Raw genomic sequence first — 17,169 nt, 5'->3', positions numbered from 1 at the left:
TTTGCAAGTTCTACAACCCTTCAAGACACAGCAGCATCTTGGCATTCAAGTTGAGAACTGCCATTCTTTCAAAATAACTCAAAAGAATGAAAAAATGCATGTACATATACATTGGGCAATAATGATAGTAATAATATCAGCTCTTTCCTATCCATTCCCTTATTGCCTCCTCATAAAGGTTCTGTGAGGTAAATAGGAGGGAGTTCTACTTCCTGGTCTCCAAGTGGAGCCATGAGTTCATATGCATGCGAAGTGAAGAGCCAGCAAGCATGATGGATGGACCCCCCTGCTTGAGGTCACATGACCTGAACCTGTAACATTTTCAGGCTGTGACTCGTTGCTCATGTCGCTTCAAATCTCTAAGTCTCGTTTTACTCAAATTCCTCCCAGTTATTGAGTGGTTTAGATGGAGTACTGGATGTGATGTACTTTGAGATGTACACATTTGCACAAAGGTGGTATGTCTTAGCATGCTGAGCTGGGACCAATAATTGATTCTTTTAAGTCCAAAAAGTGGCCTTTCCTTTATCCACTCATGTTAAGCAACACCCTAAGATTTCAGTCATCATAGTGGCCCTCCTAAGACAAAGATAAAACATGATCATAACAAGGCAAAATAAATATTTATTAGAAATCATTAAAATATTTCTTCAATGACACTAAAATGTTCTTACTCCATTTATGACTTCTCTCTTGCACATAGAGGTTCACACACACATAACACTAAAAATAAGGATGTAAATGGAATTTGCAAAGATTAGGCACATTCAGTGAGAACAAGGTAACAATCCTCTATGTTTGGGACCAAGATCACAGTTTAAAAAAAAAAGGTAAATCGATGCAGAGATCAAGTATGGCTTACAGGCCCACATGACGGTCCATCTATATGGCCCCTACCCAGAGCCAAAGGACTTAGCCCACCAGGCCTTGTGGAAGGAAAAGAAGGTCAGTAACACTGGGCTCCAGGGCAGGAGCCCTCTAAGAGCTTAGTGACTTCACAGTACAGCCTTGAACTCCTTATCCCATTCCCCAACCCAGGGAGGAAGGTAAGCACATTTTTTACTCCAAACAGATACATAACTTAATTTCTAGAATAATGGATTCTTCCTGAGGCAGAATTTAGCTAAAGGAAAATTTCCAGCCACAACTATTATTTGAACATGTGAGATTCCATTGTTGGAAAATGCTTTCCCCTTAAATTAGTGAAATGTGAATCACTTAAGATATTCTGATACACCTATGGATTCAGTGTGGTGCAGTGTGTGTATGTGTGGTTTTGTGCACATCTGTATGCATACATTTGAATTTAAAAACCCATCATAGGGATCACAGGGACAATGCAGACTGCCAGCATGAATTATCTGAGCAAAAACCTAATCCCCTGATACATGCCAACCACAAAGGCAGAATCAAATTTACCAAAGAACTGTGCCAAAAAACTAAAATATCACAGAAGGACATCTGTGGTCCAGAATCAGAACATTCCAGCTTCAGCAGCTCTGATACAATCTCCTACATGACTTTGAACAAGTCCACTTTCGTTTCAGAGCTTTGGTCTCCAGGTGTGAAATAAGAGAACTGGTCCTTTTAAACCAATGCTCTGACTCATCACCTTCCTTGGTAAATCTGCCTAGGTTGAGACCATCTAGGATAAAAGCCTTTGGGGGACACCACTGTCAGGAGGAAGATTCTGTATAGAAAATGGTCCTGCCAACAAATTCCATCCAGATCCATAGACAGGCCTCCATATGCATAAGAAAACAAAGATCCAATTATTGACTTCTGTCTGTCTAACCTCCCAGCTTTTGCTCAAGTGGGAAGTGAAGAGTTACACAGTTTTATCCACACATACCCAAACCAAAACAATTCTGAATTCCCAGCTGCCCAGAGTAGAGTGTGGAGCCATGGATCTGAGTTGCTGCCCTTCAAACCAAGACATCTGTCTGTTCAGGATAAAGGCAAGAAGGTAATTCCAGATAACAGGATGCTACCCTCCAGGCTAAAAGGAGCTTCAAGTTCATCTGATGATGATCTTTAACAATATCCCTAATATATGCTCAACCAGCTTCTGCTTAAATATCCCCAGTATCACAACTTCCCTGGAGGTCCAGTGTTTAAAACCCCACGCTTCCAATGCAGGGAGTGTGGGTTGCAAATGCTCTGGGGGGTGTGGCCAAAAAAATTTAAAAAGAAACAAAACATAACATCTGAAGAAGTTGTTGGACTACATTGAACCATAAGCGTTTTCCCTGAAGCTTCCAACTTTTGGGCACTAGTTCTGTTCATCTACAACACATCTGGTCCTCCTGCCTCTGTGATAATCCCCCTAAATCTTCCCTTCTGCAAGAAACATGCCTAGCCCCTTCCTCCCCTGCTCACACCTGAACCTGGTCTGACCACTACAGCTTGGAGCATTGGGCAGCTCCCTGGGTCATCTGAGAGTGCAGGGGCTGCTGCAGATTGCAGGGCTGCCTCTTTGACTCATCTGACCCTGACCCAGCCCATCAGGGACACACGGGCCAAGATTCTGCCCACCCAGGTAAGCTGGTGCACACAGCAGAGAAATGGGCCAGGAGTGGACTGCGTGGCCCACACTCCTTAGTTTGCATCTAGTCAGATTAACTAACCAACAGCCAAGTTATCTAAAAGCTGAATGATTTTGTGCCATTTAAAATGAAAGTTCACGGTTAATATCGTTAAAATTTCACCTCAAAAATCCCACAGGACTGTGATGACCTAAAGGGGTGGGATGTGGGGGTGGGGGCAGGAAGGAGTTTCAAGAGGGAGGGGATATATGTATCTTCATGGCTGATTCACATTGTTGCACGGGAGAAACTAACACAACTTGTAATGCAACTATACTCAAAAAAACCATTAAATTCCCCACACGAATCTTTTACCAGATAACTGAGTCAGAGTGGATTTTCCGGTTGTTTAGGTTCCAATAGGACTTCTTTACGGGCTCAGATGGTAAAGAATCCCCCTGCAATACAGGAGACCCGGGTTCATTCTCTGGGTCAGGTAGATCCTCTGGAGAAGGGAATGGCTACCCACTCCAATATTCTTGCCTAGAGAATCCCATGACCAGAGGAGCCTGGCAGGCTACAGTCCATGGAGTCACAAAGATATGGACACGACTGATGGACCAACACACTTGAGGCTCCAATAACCTGGAACATTTCTACTCTCTCCACTTCATCTCTGTCCCCCAAACTGAGTAATTGCAGGGAAGAAAATCAGAGGATGAGAATCTAAAAATAAGCCCCACGTCTTGGCTCCTCCTCAGACGCCTTCTCCTCTGCTTCAAAATTCACAGTTAAAAAAAATATTGAATACCAGAGCGTTTCAAATATTCTATAAAATTCCTCCAATGAAAAATACTAATGTGTAAGAGTAACCTCTGAGATTCAAGACCATATAAATAGAGCAGCTGCTATTTCTGTTTCAGACGAAGCCACTATCCCAGCTTGGAAGCCCGCACTGTGCCAGGGCTGGGACAAGGAAACCAGCCAAGATCTTTCACCCAGATCGCAGGCCCTGCCTGGCATGTCTCATGTAGTTTTAAGTATGTAAAGAAAATCTTTTTGTCCTTGTTCTGGCCACCTTGAGGCCAAGTATATAATACTTACGTCCAACCCCCAAATCCTAAAATCTATTTCTCAGCTTTTAAAATCACACACTTCATTTGAAGTAATTTTCATTTAAAACTGAAATGTTCTTTCTCTACTGAAAAGAAAAACCCTGTGTTAATTACACTTCTAGAATCATCTCTCAGTTAGGAGACAGTCTAAGCCTTGAGTACCAAGGCCACTTATTCTGAGGGTGTTTTCCTGCTCCCTGAAGATTCCAGAAGCTCATTCCCCTCTGACCCCAGGATACCAGGCTCAGCTCAGTCCCCTGTACATAGAATGATGGGGTCAAGGGGCCCTTAAATTCAGGAGATCCAGTCACAGTAGGGGAGATGGTAGAATATTAAGGCTGGGGCTAGGGGCTGTCAAGACACTGACAAGACATTGTCAAGACATTGGGAGAAGAAAGACTCCTCCCTGTGCTCCTTGGGCCCCTGCCCCTGCCCTGCCATCCTCTCTTCCAGCCAAGTTGACCTGCAGTTGGTAAACACAGGAGCTTCACCCAGGATTCAGGGCTCCTGGAACTCCCAGGCTCAGGAATGCTGGCCATAGGTTTTTACAAGCTCTTTGCTGAATAACAAACTCCAGGGTGTTTCCCACTCAGACAAACTGACAACTGCCCTTTGGTTCAGTCACCCGCTCAGCATGAGGGTGCGTTCCTCATCTCTGCAGGCGGAGCCAGGCTCCATCACTCTGTAAAGCACGAAGCGCCAAGTCCAGCACCCAGGCTCCAGCATCAGATGGCCCACACACATGTGAGCTCTGAGTCCTGCTTTTACACTGAAGTTTCCGGAAATTCATCTATTTCCTCAAATGCGTTGAGGGTGGTTTTGCTGTTGCTCCTGGAAGAATCTTGGATTTTGTTGAAATCTGCTTTAAAGACAAAACACTATTTTACAAATACAGCACTCTGTAAGTTGTGCCTCCAGGTCGGTCTTGGCCCACCACTTGACTTTCAGAAATGTTTCCAACTCAGGTTATGAAATGAAAGAGCTGGAAGGGATTAGTTCAACCCTCCTCCCCCATTTTACAGATGGGGAAAATCAGGGTCCCCTAGGGTCACATGGTCAGGCAGGAGGGGCATCATGCTTCCTGACAGCAGGAGTACCTGTCCGTCTCCCGGGCCCCGGATCTTCATTGAGGAAGGAGACATGAGTTTTCCATTCAGTCCACTTCACCTCGTTGATCCTGAGGGTGTGATAATCATTCTCACTATTCCCCAAGCGCACTTCATGAAACACAAACATACTAGCACCGCATTTGGGGTGTCCTCCACGGGGATCAGGAAGACTCCTGACTTGTGTGTTCATATCAGTGTTACTGGAGCTTGAAACCTGCCCAAGTGCCCACCTTCCCAGGCCTCCAGGATCAGTCTCCTCCCAGGATATGGGACCCAGGAGCTCAGAGAGACATAAGTGGTCCCCTGTGAACCCACACAGGGGAGACAGAAGGACAAAGGGTGCCAGGCTGGCAGATCTCTTCTAAGGCAGGTACTGGGCAGGGAAAAGCCACAGAGGCAGCCCCAGAAGGGCAGAGTCTCCCTCCTCTCCCTTCTGAGGCTCAGGAAGCCTGTCCCAGGGCCAGCGACCCCAAACAAGCAAACTCCATATTCTGAGGAGGCCATGGTCCAACAAGCAAATGGCATGGCAGCACCGCTTCGCTAACGGTCACACCGCATGCCTCTTCACCCACCCGAAGAGCACCAGCATAGGGCCCTCCTCCCTCTGTTACCGCAAACACAGCCGGAAGTCGTCCTCTGCCACTTTACACAGCTCCCCCATCCGGAATCTGCTCCTCAGCCACTCTGGCAGTATCTTCTCAAACTCCAAGATGGTCCTGGCTCTCTGCAAACACAAAGGAGCCTAAGAGTGTCACCAAGGAGCCAGCGCCGAGGCGCCACGCGAGTGTGGGTGTGCCCACACACGTACACACACAGACAAGAACTCGCACACACAAGAACACACACACACCACCAAACAGCCCACTCCACCTGCACAGAATGCCTACTTAATGCATAGATCCTGAGGATGTGGCTAACCTACAGAACTCAAAAACCCAGGGCCTTCCCCGATGGTCCAGTGGTTAAGACTTCACCTTCCAATGCAGGAGTGTGGGTTCAATCCCTGGTTTGGGGAATTAAGATCCCACAGGCCTCAAGGCCAAAAAAAACCTCATAATACAGAAGCAATATTGTAACAAGTTCAACAAAGACTTTAAAAAATGAAAGAGAAAGCCAGGTAAGTTTGGGAAAGGTGTTAAAGTTATTTTAAACATCACATAAACTATGTTTATGGGAGTCCAGAGTTTCCTAACTGAAAGGTAGGATTCTGAGCTCCTGTGGTGAAAGGAGGTTCAGACATCACACAGCCCTATTCCATCTCAGGCTAGGAATCCCCTCAGCAATTTTCCCAACCATAATTTGTCTAATCTCCCCTGAATATTATTGACAATCCATTAAGAAGGCCCTAACAATTAGTAACTTCCTTGTATCAGATCAAAACTTTTCTCTCTCTTGTTCCCCATATGTCCCATTTCTGCCTCTGGGATCACAGAAGAAAGCTGCTCCCTCTTTCCCAAGTAGCTCTGCAAGAAGGAATTCTCACCTTCTTCAACCCAGTTTTGACACTGTCTGTTGTGAGGCATGGTTGCCAGGCCTCTCCCATGCCTGGACCATTCTGTGGGTTAGTGTCCCCAGTGTGTAAGGCCCACAGCATATAAGGAGTATTGGAGGGAAGCAGAATTGTCACCTCCATTGTCCTATGCCCTATACTCCTCTTAATGCAACCTAAGGTCACATTTGAACAGCCACATATCATTGTCTCTAAGCAGAGCGCAGCTATAAGCCTGAGTTCCTCTCCCACCTGCCATTGCTCAGCCACACCCCTTGGACCCTTTACTCCAGGAGCCTCCCTTCCTCGAACCTGGCCAAGCAGAGGGAGCTTGTGCAGGTCTCCAGGCCCCAGCCTAGATCCACCGGTTCCATGTGCTGAGCTGAGTCCCCATGACAGGCTCCCCCCAGAGGGGACTCTGCCAGGCTCACCTGTAGGCGCCAGATGCGCTCGCTCTCCTTGGAGACGTTCTCCACTGTCTCCCCCATCAGGGCTATGAGCATGTTGAGGAGGAGGACAAAGGTGAGGATGACGTAGGTGATGAGCAGGAACAGGAAGAGGATGGGGTACTTGGAGTTCTGCTGGATGTTCAGGTCACCCAGGCCTATGGTGAGCTTGAAGAGTTCCAGCACCGCGTCGCTGAAGCTGCCGTAGGAGCTGCAGTTCTCATGGCTCTTGGGGCACTTCTCGATCAGTGAGGCCAGAGCTGTGAGGACATAACAGGGTGTTCTTCTCTGCAGCCTCTCTGTCCGGTTAATTGCTCGGTGAACATACCTGCACGTGCACACATGCACACATGGACACACATGCACACACGCACACTGCTGTCTTTTTCTCTCTGGTTATTGAAATCACATCTCCAGCCTCAGTACCTCTGGAAGCCTCATCAGGCTGGTGTTCTGCCCTGACTGACTGCAGAAAGGCCTTTCTGCCTAACAAAGCCCGAACTCTTCTCTCCCTTCTCTACCCCACCGTTCAGCCCTTGACCAATCAAGGGCTTGCAGAGTAGATAATTATAATCTATAATCTGTGTGTCCCTGGCTCCTCAACCAGGCTTGGAACTCCCAACTTCCAGTAGCCTGGGTTGTCTCTCCCAAGACTGGCAGGTCCTGAGTTTCCTTCTAATGCTGTGTGGCACGATCTCTGGTCACAGCCTCGGACTCTTTCATCTCTTCTTCCCAATGCACTACAGCAGTGGCTCATTAATGAACAGATGGACGGATGGATGGATGGATGGATGGATGATCAAATTAATCAGTGAGGAAATGGATGGATGAATAAACAAGCAAGTGAAGGAGCAAATGAATAAGCAAACTGGGACCCAGAAAGGGTACCAGGCAGATCCAATGAGCTGCCTAGTTTCAAATGCCAGTGATAACTGGGGAAAAGAACTGGCTTGGGAAAACAAAATCATATCTCTTTATGCAGAGGTTAGAAACAAAATCAGGTTGTGCTTTTCCCTCTGTTGTAAACAGAGAGGTTTTAAAGAGGGTTTCCCATCCCTGGTCCCGAGAAGACCAGAGGCTCTCACAGATATATCTGAAGCAATCTATGACAGTAACATGACATGGAAGGCCAAAAGAGGTTACCTCAATGCATTACTCTACTCCTATTTTTCAAAGACCGTCAATCACATTTCTGCAAACTTTAGCTTCTGTATCTGTCAGTTTGGGCCAAAAACACCTGCCAAACCTATCTGAAGCTGCGAGGGACACATAAGATGGATGTTAAGGTGGGAGGCATACCACACAGTGTGGTTGGATAAAAGCGACCTGGTCAAATCCTGGAGTCTCTAAGCCTCAGTTCTCTTATGATCAGAGATGATGATGACTCCTGCCTTGGTCAATACATTGTGAGAAGTAAAGAGATAATCATTGTTGTTGTTGCTCAGTTGCTAAGTTGTGTCTGACTCTTTGTGACCCCATGAACTTCAGCATGCCAGGCTTCCCTGTCCTTCGCTATCTCCTGGGGTTTGCTCAAACTCATGTCCATTAAGTCAGTGATGTTATCTAAACATCTCATCCTCTGCCACCCACTTCTCCTCTTGCCCTCAATCCTTCCCAGCACTAGGGTCTTTTCCAATGAGCCAGCTCTTCATGTAGATAATTGTTGGGAAATGATGATCATGGTGAGCATTCCACTGGTGACCGATATAATTGTTGCTGAGGCTCCTGCATGCTCCGTCATGTTAACGTCTATATAAAGGGCTTTACAAATGTGGCAGTTGCTATTATTTGTAAATCATTTACCTACTCCAAATCCAAGTAAGAACACGATATATACAAACAAGAACTTCAGAACATCATGCAAAATGACCTACAAAGAAAGAAACACGATTCAAGGGTAAGGTTTGAGGACATATTCGCTACAGATTGATCTCCAGCTTCCCACCCTCTCCCAGGTTTGCACCCCAACCATGCCCTCATTCACTCGGGCCACTCTTCCATGACCCTCCCCGGATCCTCCCGACGCTCCCTCCACAGCTCAGCACTGGGCCCACCTGTTCCAGAAAGACTCTTCTATTTGTCTTCTCCACCCTCCCCCCTCCTAGAATGCAGTCTGTTTCTGTCCTTGCTGATACAGGCTGCACATCAGCCCCTCTCCTCACAGAATCTCACACTGAGAATCCTCACTCTTCCTGGAAGTGGCCATGTGCTGGGGCCAGCTCACACCAGCTCACAAGAGCTGACTGTCACACTCTCGTGAATTTCCTGAGCTGGTTGCTAAACAAGCCATGACTAAGAATTGGATTGTGTAAACATAATTAAATAAATTACATTAGAAACAAAGATAATAAGCAGTCAAAACATCACTTCCAAGTGACTTTACTACATTTTACAATTATTTAGGCTTTTTTTTTTTTCCTTTTTTGGCCTTCCCTGTGGCTTGCAGGATCTTAGTTTCCCTACCAGAGATTGAAACGTCCTCCGCAGTGAAAGCCCAGAGTCTTAACCATTGGACTGCTAGGGAAGTCCTAACAATTACCTAGAGTTTTAAGGCTATTTACATCTATTGTAGCCATATGTTGGAAACACTATATAATGATGCTTTACTGTGCTTCCTTTCCCAATTCTGTATTCATGTTGGTAACTATAAATCAGCCATGGTGGGTGATTTACACCATAGATTTATACCATAGAAACTGGTGAAAGCTACAAGTCAGAGATTGTTGATTGTCTAGATCTGGACTTAAGACAATGATGGAAAAAATGTTAAGGCAGATAAAACTTTAAAAATGTATCCTCTCTGTGGCTATTATATTGTGAACAGTACAAAAACACTGATGAAATATTCTTCTAGTATTTGAAAACTATTATTCAATTCAGCAAATAAGTGTCTCAGGATCATTGACAAACAAATGCAATTTCAACACGTATTCATTGTTTCCTTTTCATCTTACTCCTTAAAGCAAAGGAAAGGACTTCCCTGCTGGTACAGTGGATAGGAATCCACCTGCCAGAGGGTGCAGAGGACACAGGTTCGATCCCTGATCCTGGAAGATCCCACATGCCATGGAGCGACTAAGCCTGTGCAACAGAACGACTGAGCCCATGCTCTAGAGCCCATGAGCCGCAACTGCTGAGCCCACGTACCTCAACCACTGAAGCCCGTGTGCCCTAGAGCTGGTGCTCCACAAGAAAAGCCACCACATTGAGGAGCCCTCACACCACAGCTAGAGAGTAGCTCCCACTTGCTGCAACTAGAGAAAGTCCATGCACAGCAACAAAACCCAGGGTAGCCCCCCAAAATATTTTAATTAATTATTTTTAAAAAGCAAAGGAAATTTTCAGGCAACATTTATATTGGCACAATGCTCACTTGTCAACTGCAACCATAGGTTGGCAACAGATACAAGTTAAACTAAAATCAACAAATTATTCAGTGAGACTCGACTAGCCATGTGGAATTTACAACAAAAAAGTATTGTATATTTTATTATTATTTGTAACTTGTATGCTACACCATCATTTATATGGTAAACATCTATAATAAGCCTATCTACATGTATATACATTATATATGCATATTTTCCCTCCAAGACCCTGAGCAAGGGCAAAGGGAGACCATGATATTTGAGAGAAAGATCAGTGGCCTGTCCCTTGGGTGAGTCTCTTTTCCTCTCCAGACCTCAGTTTCCCCATCTGAAGAGTGGGCCTTCCCTGAGGGGCCCCTCCCTGCCCATCTCTGAGGCTCAGTATCCCCAACGCACCTTCTGGATCATGACGCTGTACATGCCCATGGACTGGAACCCCCGAGTGTAGTAGAGCATGTTCGCCCAGCCCAGGGCCATGGCCAGCACGAGGCAGGCGAGGTACTCTTTGTAGGCAAACAAGTACAAGAAGACAGACAGTATCACAAGCACAGCTTGGGCAAAACTGTTCAGGAGACACAGGAAACAAGGGCCTTACTTACTTCTCCTCGGCATCAGGGCAGTGATGTCCAAACCCTCCAACCTCCCTTAAGCCCTGAACAATGACCCTGGTGGGTGGTACCGAAGAGACAGCCAAGGCTGCCCCAGATGAGCTGGACCATGTCTAAAACCCAGCCTTGCAGACTGCATTGCCAGATGCAAGTCAGGGCTGGTTGCAGTTGACAAGGACTTTTTAAAGATAGAGTTCCCCAGGGCCCAATAGATTTTGGTTCAGATGGCCCAGGGTGCTTGCCAGGAGGCTGGATGTTTTTTAAATCACCCATGTGATTTCTGATTCCCACAGAGATTGGGGAACTCTGGAGTAGACAAAGGAGGCAGTGAAAGATGCCATTTTTAATCAAAATGACAAAGCTGACAACATGTATACTCAAATGTCAATCATAACAGAAGTCCCCCATAACCTACTTTGAGAAGTCTTTTTAAAAACTACAAGGCATGCCATGTAATAGATATGCTAAAAGGAGATTGCACACTAATGCAAACGTAGCTAACAGCACTGAACTTAAAAATGGTTAAGGCGGTTTAACTTTCATATTACGTGCATTAAACCACAATTTAAAAAATTTAAAGTACAATACATACCAAACATACAAGATCAAAACCTACTCCTAAACATTGTCATCAGTTAGGCAGACATCTGGATAGAAACCCTCTCCTGCTTATAGCATCAGGCAGTCTCCGCGATTATGAAATAACTAACTAGTTAAAGTTGGGACACAGTCAACCTCGATTTTGTGCAGTGAAAAGCAAACTGCGCTGTGTATTTAGCGCTGAAGTGAGGAAGCAGGTCAAACACCTTCCTCCATACGAAGAAAACAAGAGAAGCAGATGAGCTGGACATGGCCTTTCATCTGCACCAAAGCCAGCGGCGGGACAAATGGATTTTTCCCTGGGATCGTCACACTTTCTCGAAGGTGCCAGGCTCACATGTGACTTGCACCATAGGCAGTACTGCACCTGGCCTATTCATTCACTGCAATGTCGGGGCGCCCCGCCCACAGGGATGGAGAACTCGGTTCATACTTCTGGAAGGCACATGCCTACTTAATAAGACAGCTATTAATAAATAGGTATTTGGAAACATCAGGTCAAGATTCAAGGTGCTATAGACCCACCCAAAGGCTCAGAAGAGGGACTTTGGTGGGGTCCACAGAACCCTGGAGCCCAACATGCTTCACCCCAAGCCGCAGATCCTGTTCTATTCATGTGGCCACGATGCTGAATCAGCCTTCTGTTATTTATAGAGACAGGGTTACATAATCCTCTGACATCAGCTGCACATGACCTCATTCAGAGAAGCTGCTGAGCTGGGCTTTCTGACTGGGGTCTACAGTAGTTGACCCCACACTAGCTTGGGGTGAGGATGACTGGGACACTGGGCTGGCTTTGACATGCCCGAAGCTCCGCGTGACTCAGTGATTCACTTCCCTGCTCTATGTCTCAGTTTCATGAGATCAGACATGGTGATTTCTCAAGTCCCTTCCAGCCCTGATCTGCCAGGGTCCAAGACAGCAGCTGGGAGGAACTGGCCTGGAATGTCCCTTCCTTAAAATGTACACATGCTTCCTCTATGCTGCCTGCCCCCTGGGGCTCTGGGGCAGGCTGTAGTCAGCTCTCCCTGCGACCAGATGCTGGGCACTGTCCCAGCATTCTCTGGTCCTCCCCTCTGTGCCTCTCTCAACAGAAGGGAGAGGAGGTGCCTGGCCACGTGCCTTGGCATAAGGACTGGGACAGGGTGACACAGTAGGGTGGCCATTGAGGAGGGACATGGCAGCCCTCATACAGGACTTCAGTCCTGTCTGTGAGGTGGTGACCAAGGGGACAGACCTACTTACAAGACAAAGTGAAACCAGGCATCTGAGAGAATGGACTGGAGATCTGACGGTCTCAGCAGGAAGATTGCGATGCCCTGCGGCCAGAAAGGAAAGAAAAGCTGCCCCCTCTTAGTGCCCCTCACTGGAGGACATGGGGAAGGGGGCGTTTCCCCAGGACTGAGACTCAGGGACCAGGGGAACATGTGAAGGCCCAACCAGAGCCCAAATGAGGGATATGGAAAGGGACTGGTGCCTGGGGGACAGAGCCAACCCCAGGGTAAGAGTGGCTGCTCCCCCCGATCTTCTTACATCTCTTACTTTTATCCCCATTGTCACTCCAGAACCCACAAAGCAGCAGGACCACACAGTCACCTGCCATTCCCCAAGCATGGCCTAGCTTCCCAGCCTCTGAGCTTTTGTACGCTGCTCCCCACACCTGCCCTATAACACCTTCTCCCCAGTGTCCTCATGCCAACCCCACCCTACCACAGTAAGTGACATCTCTACCTTCCAGTCTTCCTAACCTCCCCCTATCCCCAAATAAAAGTCATCTCTCTTCTAAACACGGGTCTGACCCCAACATCAGGCTCTTTTCACAGTCTATCTTACACTCTTGAGTATTTGTGTCCATCTGAAATCCCTACCAGAGATTTTCACAGTCTATCTTACAGTCTTGGGTATTTGTGTCCATCTGAAATCCCTACCAGAGATTTTCACAGTCTATCTTACAGTCTTGGGTATTTGTGTCCATCTGAAATCTCTACCAGACGATAACCTCAAAGAGGGCAGACTCCCTCCATCCCTATCAGCTCCCCCAGGTCCCCACATGTTGAAGGTGTTCAGAATATATCTGCTGATTCATCAGTTGGATGGATGAATGGATCAACTGACAAACAGAAAGACAGTTGGATGAAGGATGGAAGGACAATAGGTGGGTGTCTGAATGGATGAATGAGCAGTTGCATGGATGAGAGACAACAGGTGATTGGATGGATGGAGGGGAAGAGGGAGGGACACTGAGTGGCTGGGAGTGCAGATAAATGGCAGGGAGAAGGACAGATGGATGGAGGGATAGATACATGAAGTAGGTAGGATAAGCCTGCTTATTTATGTAAATCTAAAATTAAAGAGGAAATGAGTCCCCAAAGTCCCCCAGCAGTAGTAGCTGACAGAGCTTGCTGCCCCCCGCTTGCCTCGCAGGCCAGACCAGGAGCGCTCAGTGACCCACTCACCTCTTTCACAGAAATGAACATGGCCCAGATGAGCACAAACATCCTTCCTAAGAGCTGCAGCCACCCCATCTTGTGCGTGAGGGCCAAAGGGTGTGGCAGGGCCTATGGAGGAAGGGAGAGGAATGGATAGGTGCAGGATGCGGAGTGAGGAAGGCAGGGGTAGTGGCCCCTCTGGGACGACCATGCACATACGCATGCCGGGCCCTCGAGCTGGACCAGAGGCCAGCATGAAGCCTGTTCTCTGTAAGGGCCAGTGCAGAAGGGCAGCCCCCAGCCCCTGCCTACCCCACCCACAGTGGGAACCCAGAATTCTACGGTGAGAAGCATGATTCAATCCATGCTAACAACTTCCTCATACCTCTTGGCATCTGCCTGTCCCATCTGTATCCGGACACTCACAGGGCCCCACCACACAGTCAAAGCCAAGACTCTGTGCCTCATGTGACTGGACAGGAAACTGAGTCTCAGATTGGTGGGAAAGTTTCTCCAAGTGACCTCCACCTCCTCGCATTTCCTCCCACAGCAGAAACACCCAATGAGCTCCAGATTGAGACCTGGAGCCTGGGCAGGGCCTGGGGCTCCTAATTCCCTGAGCCTCCCTCAGCAGGGGCCCGCCTGGGACTAAGCACCCAGGGTTGAACTCCACTCAGCCTTGGAGACGTAGTCTATGTCCAAGACACTGTAAAGCGTGACAATTGGGGGACCCCACGCAAATCTCTTGGCTTCTCTGGGCCTTGGTTTCCCCATATGCACGTGGGGTGGATCCCATCTCCTGCAGCTCTAACCACCTCATCCCCCACTTCCAGGGGCCCAACACACCTCCTCCTCCCGGGGGCGGTAGTAAGAGACGAGGGTCAGGGTGATGTTGTAGAAGAAATAGAAGCAGAAGGATAGGAAGAACATGTACTTGGCGAACTTCTTCCACTTCATATGCAGCAGCGTGTGCAGGGGCTCCAGGGTCAACATCTCATGCCGGTTCTGGGCATAGAACAGCACCGGTCACCATGGCGATGAGAGGGAGGGAGGGACCATTTTCAAAGGGCCCTCATTTCAAAGGGAACGCTGAGTCAGCAGTGCCCCCGGCAGAAGGGGCCAATGAACTGGTTTGGCTGGAAATGTTGGGAGGGTAATTTCCAGCTCCTGACGCCCCAGTGCAACCAGGCATAGCCAAGCGCCACAGGAGCCCGGTGCTTTTGGCAAGAGGATCTGACGCACAGTGGGGAGTGAGGGCTAGAAGTGGGACCAGGGCCACAACTGGGGTTCTGGCCCCTCCTGGGCCCCCCTTCACTGTGTGACCCTTGGAAAACCCTTGACCCTTTCTGGGTCTCATTGTCCTCTTCCATTAAACTGATTTCAATCCCTGCCCTACCAGTCAGGCTGCTGTGAGAAGCCAGGGAGACCCCAAGCAAGGCAGGCGCTGGGAGGACGAGTCTCGGTAAAACGTAAAAGATGTGTTGCCTCTGTTCCCCCAAGAGCCAAAAACTTCCCACTGCTGATCCTTTCTTTCCTCCTTCAGCTTCACTGACCTCCCTACCTTGCCTCCTCCAGAAAGACCTCCCTGATTGCTCCAACTGTACACTCCCTGACCCCCATTTGAGGCCAGGTTTAGGGAAGAGGGGATTCTAAGCTCAAACAATAAGAGGAGTTGGGGGGAAACAAGATGGAGATGATCTACACCCCCATCCCCACCCTGCCCAGGATTACGGGGCCAGGAGACCCCTCCACAGGGTCAGCTGGGAACAGGTGTCCCCAGCACCTGCCCCACCCACTGAAGCTAAGGAACGGGGGCAGCAGACACGTCCAGCGAGTAGCATGGGGTATCCCAGGGACCCTAGCCTGAGGCCCAGCCTGCCGCCCCCTGCCCTTCCCCAGCCCAGCCGGGAGACCCACGTCGATGTTGGTGTTGTAGACGATGATCTCCAGCACCGAGTTGTCGGTCGTGGTGTCCACGTTGGTGAGGTCATAGAGCGAGGATGACACAGGCCCGTATGCCCAGTCGGTGAACTTCCTGGACAGGCTCCGGAGCCGCTTGTCCTTGATCTCACGGCTGAGAATGTACTTCAGGATCTGGGGACAGGAAGAGGAACAACTGTCAGCCAGTGGACAGGGCCCGGGGCCAGCACAGCTGGGCCCCCCACCCCCACAACAGACAGGGCCTGGAAAGAGTCTCCCATGAGAGCCTGGCTGAGCGCCTGTTGCTGTGACCCCGGGGCCCCGCTTTATCTGTGGAATGAGCACAAGGATTGCTGACCTGCACATTGCACCAGAGACTGTGAATACCAGAGACAAAGGGGTGAAGGCTCTTTGCAGACTTCAGAGAGTTGCACAATCAGCTCACAGATCCTTCCACCAGCTGGGGAGTCTGGTCAGGGAAGAATCTAGGAACTGACCATTTTGAGAAGCAATTTCTGTTTGACCTGAACTTGAGTTAGAAGTTTCTCCAGCTTTCAGATCCCATTCCTAGTCAAGACCCTGCCAGTTGAGGCTCACTGCTCTGGCCAGTCAGGGAGTGATGCAAGACACCAACCTTGGGAATTCCTGGGCAATCTGGTGTTTAAGACTCTGAGCTTCCAACACAGGGGCATGGGTTTGATCCCTGGTCAGGGAACTAAGAGCCCACATGCTGCATGGCGCAGTCAAAAGATTAAAAAATTAAATTTTTTGAAAAATTAAGAAGCACCAGGGCTTCCCTGGTGGCTCAGACAGTAGAAGAATCTGCCTGCAATCCAGGAGGTTCGATCCCTGGGTCGGGAAGATCCCTCAAAGAAGGGTATGGCTGCCCACTCCAGTATTCTTGCCTGCAGAATACCATGCACAGAGAGCCTGGTGGGCTATAGTCCACAGGGTCGCAGAGTCAGATATGACTGAGCAACTAACACACAGGAAGCCACCAGGCTTTTTCAGAGAGACTCATGAAACCTAGGTCAGCTAGCCTCGCTCTCTGCTGAATGTCAGAGTTATTGGGTCACATTTAAAATTCCCACACTACCGACTAATTCAATCCAGATCTCTGAGGGTGGGGACACCCAGTCATCTGCATGTTGTAAAGCTTCCTGGGTGGTCCCAAAGTGGAAGCAAGATGGAGAGCTTACTAGTTCCCCAAAGCAAGCCCTGGGGACCACAAGATGTGGCAGGACTTTCTGGAGCACCAACCCAAGGCCCCAGAAGAGAGTCCCGATGGGGAAGACAATGTCAGGGCCCTGATCTCATGTGACCCAATGGGATCCCCACGTCATCTCACATGAGAGCCTAGTCTCTACAGACCAGGCAGGGAGCTTCTGGGGAGAGGGCACATCTCCCCTTCCTGCACCCCAGCCTAGAAGAATCCAAGGACAGGGACTGTGTCCTAAGCATGTCCTAAGCATCTCTATTCCCAGCACAGTGACCAACTTGAGCAGCGTCCAGAAAGATGTCCAAAGAACAGTGAGTGAAGGAGAGAAGGGGAGCGGGAAG

General features: G+C 48.6%; 1 protein-coding gene across 3 annotated transcripts in view; it reads right to left on the bottom strand.

Moving 5' to 3' along the window:
- Positions 1–604: 604 nt before the first annotated feature.
- TRPV3 (transient receptor potential cation channel subfamily V member 3) overlaps positions 605–17,169 on the bottom strand; it is a 33,518-nt gene continuing 16,953 nt past the window's right edge. For 2 of the 3 annotated variants that reach the window (XM_043477889.1, XM_043477868.1), the window contains 10 exons: positions 15,607–15,783; positions 14,536–14,694; positions 13,717–13,818; positions 12,506–12,579; positions 10,449–10,614; positions 8,488–8,554; positions 6,670–6,944; positions 5,361–5,473; positions 4,738–4,817; positions 605–4,502 (listed from right to left, as the gene is read on the bottom strand). In XM_043477889.1, coding sequence (XP_043333824.1) covers positions 4,405–4,502; positions 4,738–4,817; positions 5,361–5,473; positions 6,670–6,944; positions 8,488–8,554; positions 10,449–10,614; positions 12,506–12,579; positions 13,717–13,818; positions 14,536–14,694; positions 15,607–15,783 — 1,311 coding nt within the window. In that variant the 3' untranslated portion in view covers positions 605–4,404. The remainder of the gene's footprint in view (positions 4,503–4,737; positions 4,818–5,360; positions 5,474–6,669; positions 6,945–8,487; positions 8,555–10,448; positions 10,615–12,505; positions 12,580–13,716; positions 13,819–14,535; positions 14,695–15,606; positions 15,784–17,169) is intronic. The other variant, XM_043477878.1, reaches the window with a different exon arrangement.

Source organism: Cervus canadensis, chromosome 1 (genome assembly GCF_019320065.1).
Source record: "Cervus canadensis isolate Bull #8, Minnesota chromosome 1, ASM1932006v1, whole genome shotgun sequence".
Classification (NCBI taxonomy): domain Eukaryota; kingdom Metazoa; phylum Chordata; class Mammalia; order Artiodactyla; family Cervidae; genus Cervus; species Cervus canadensis.
Note: the sequence above shows the minus strand (reverse complement) of the source record. Positions and strands in the feature narration are given on the sequence as shown.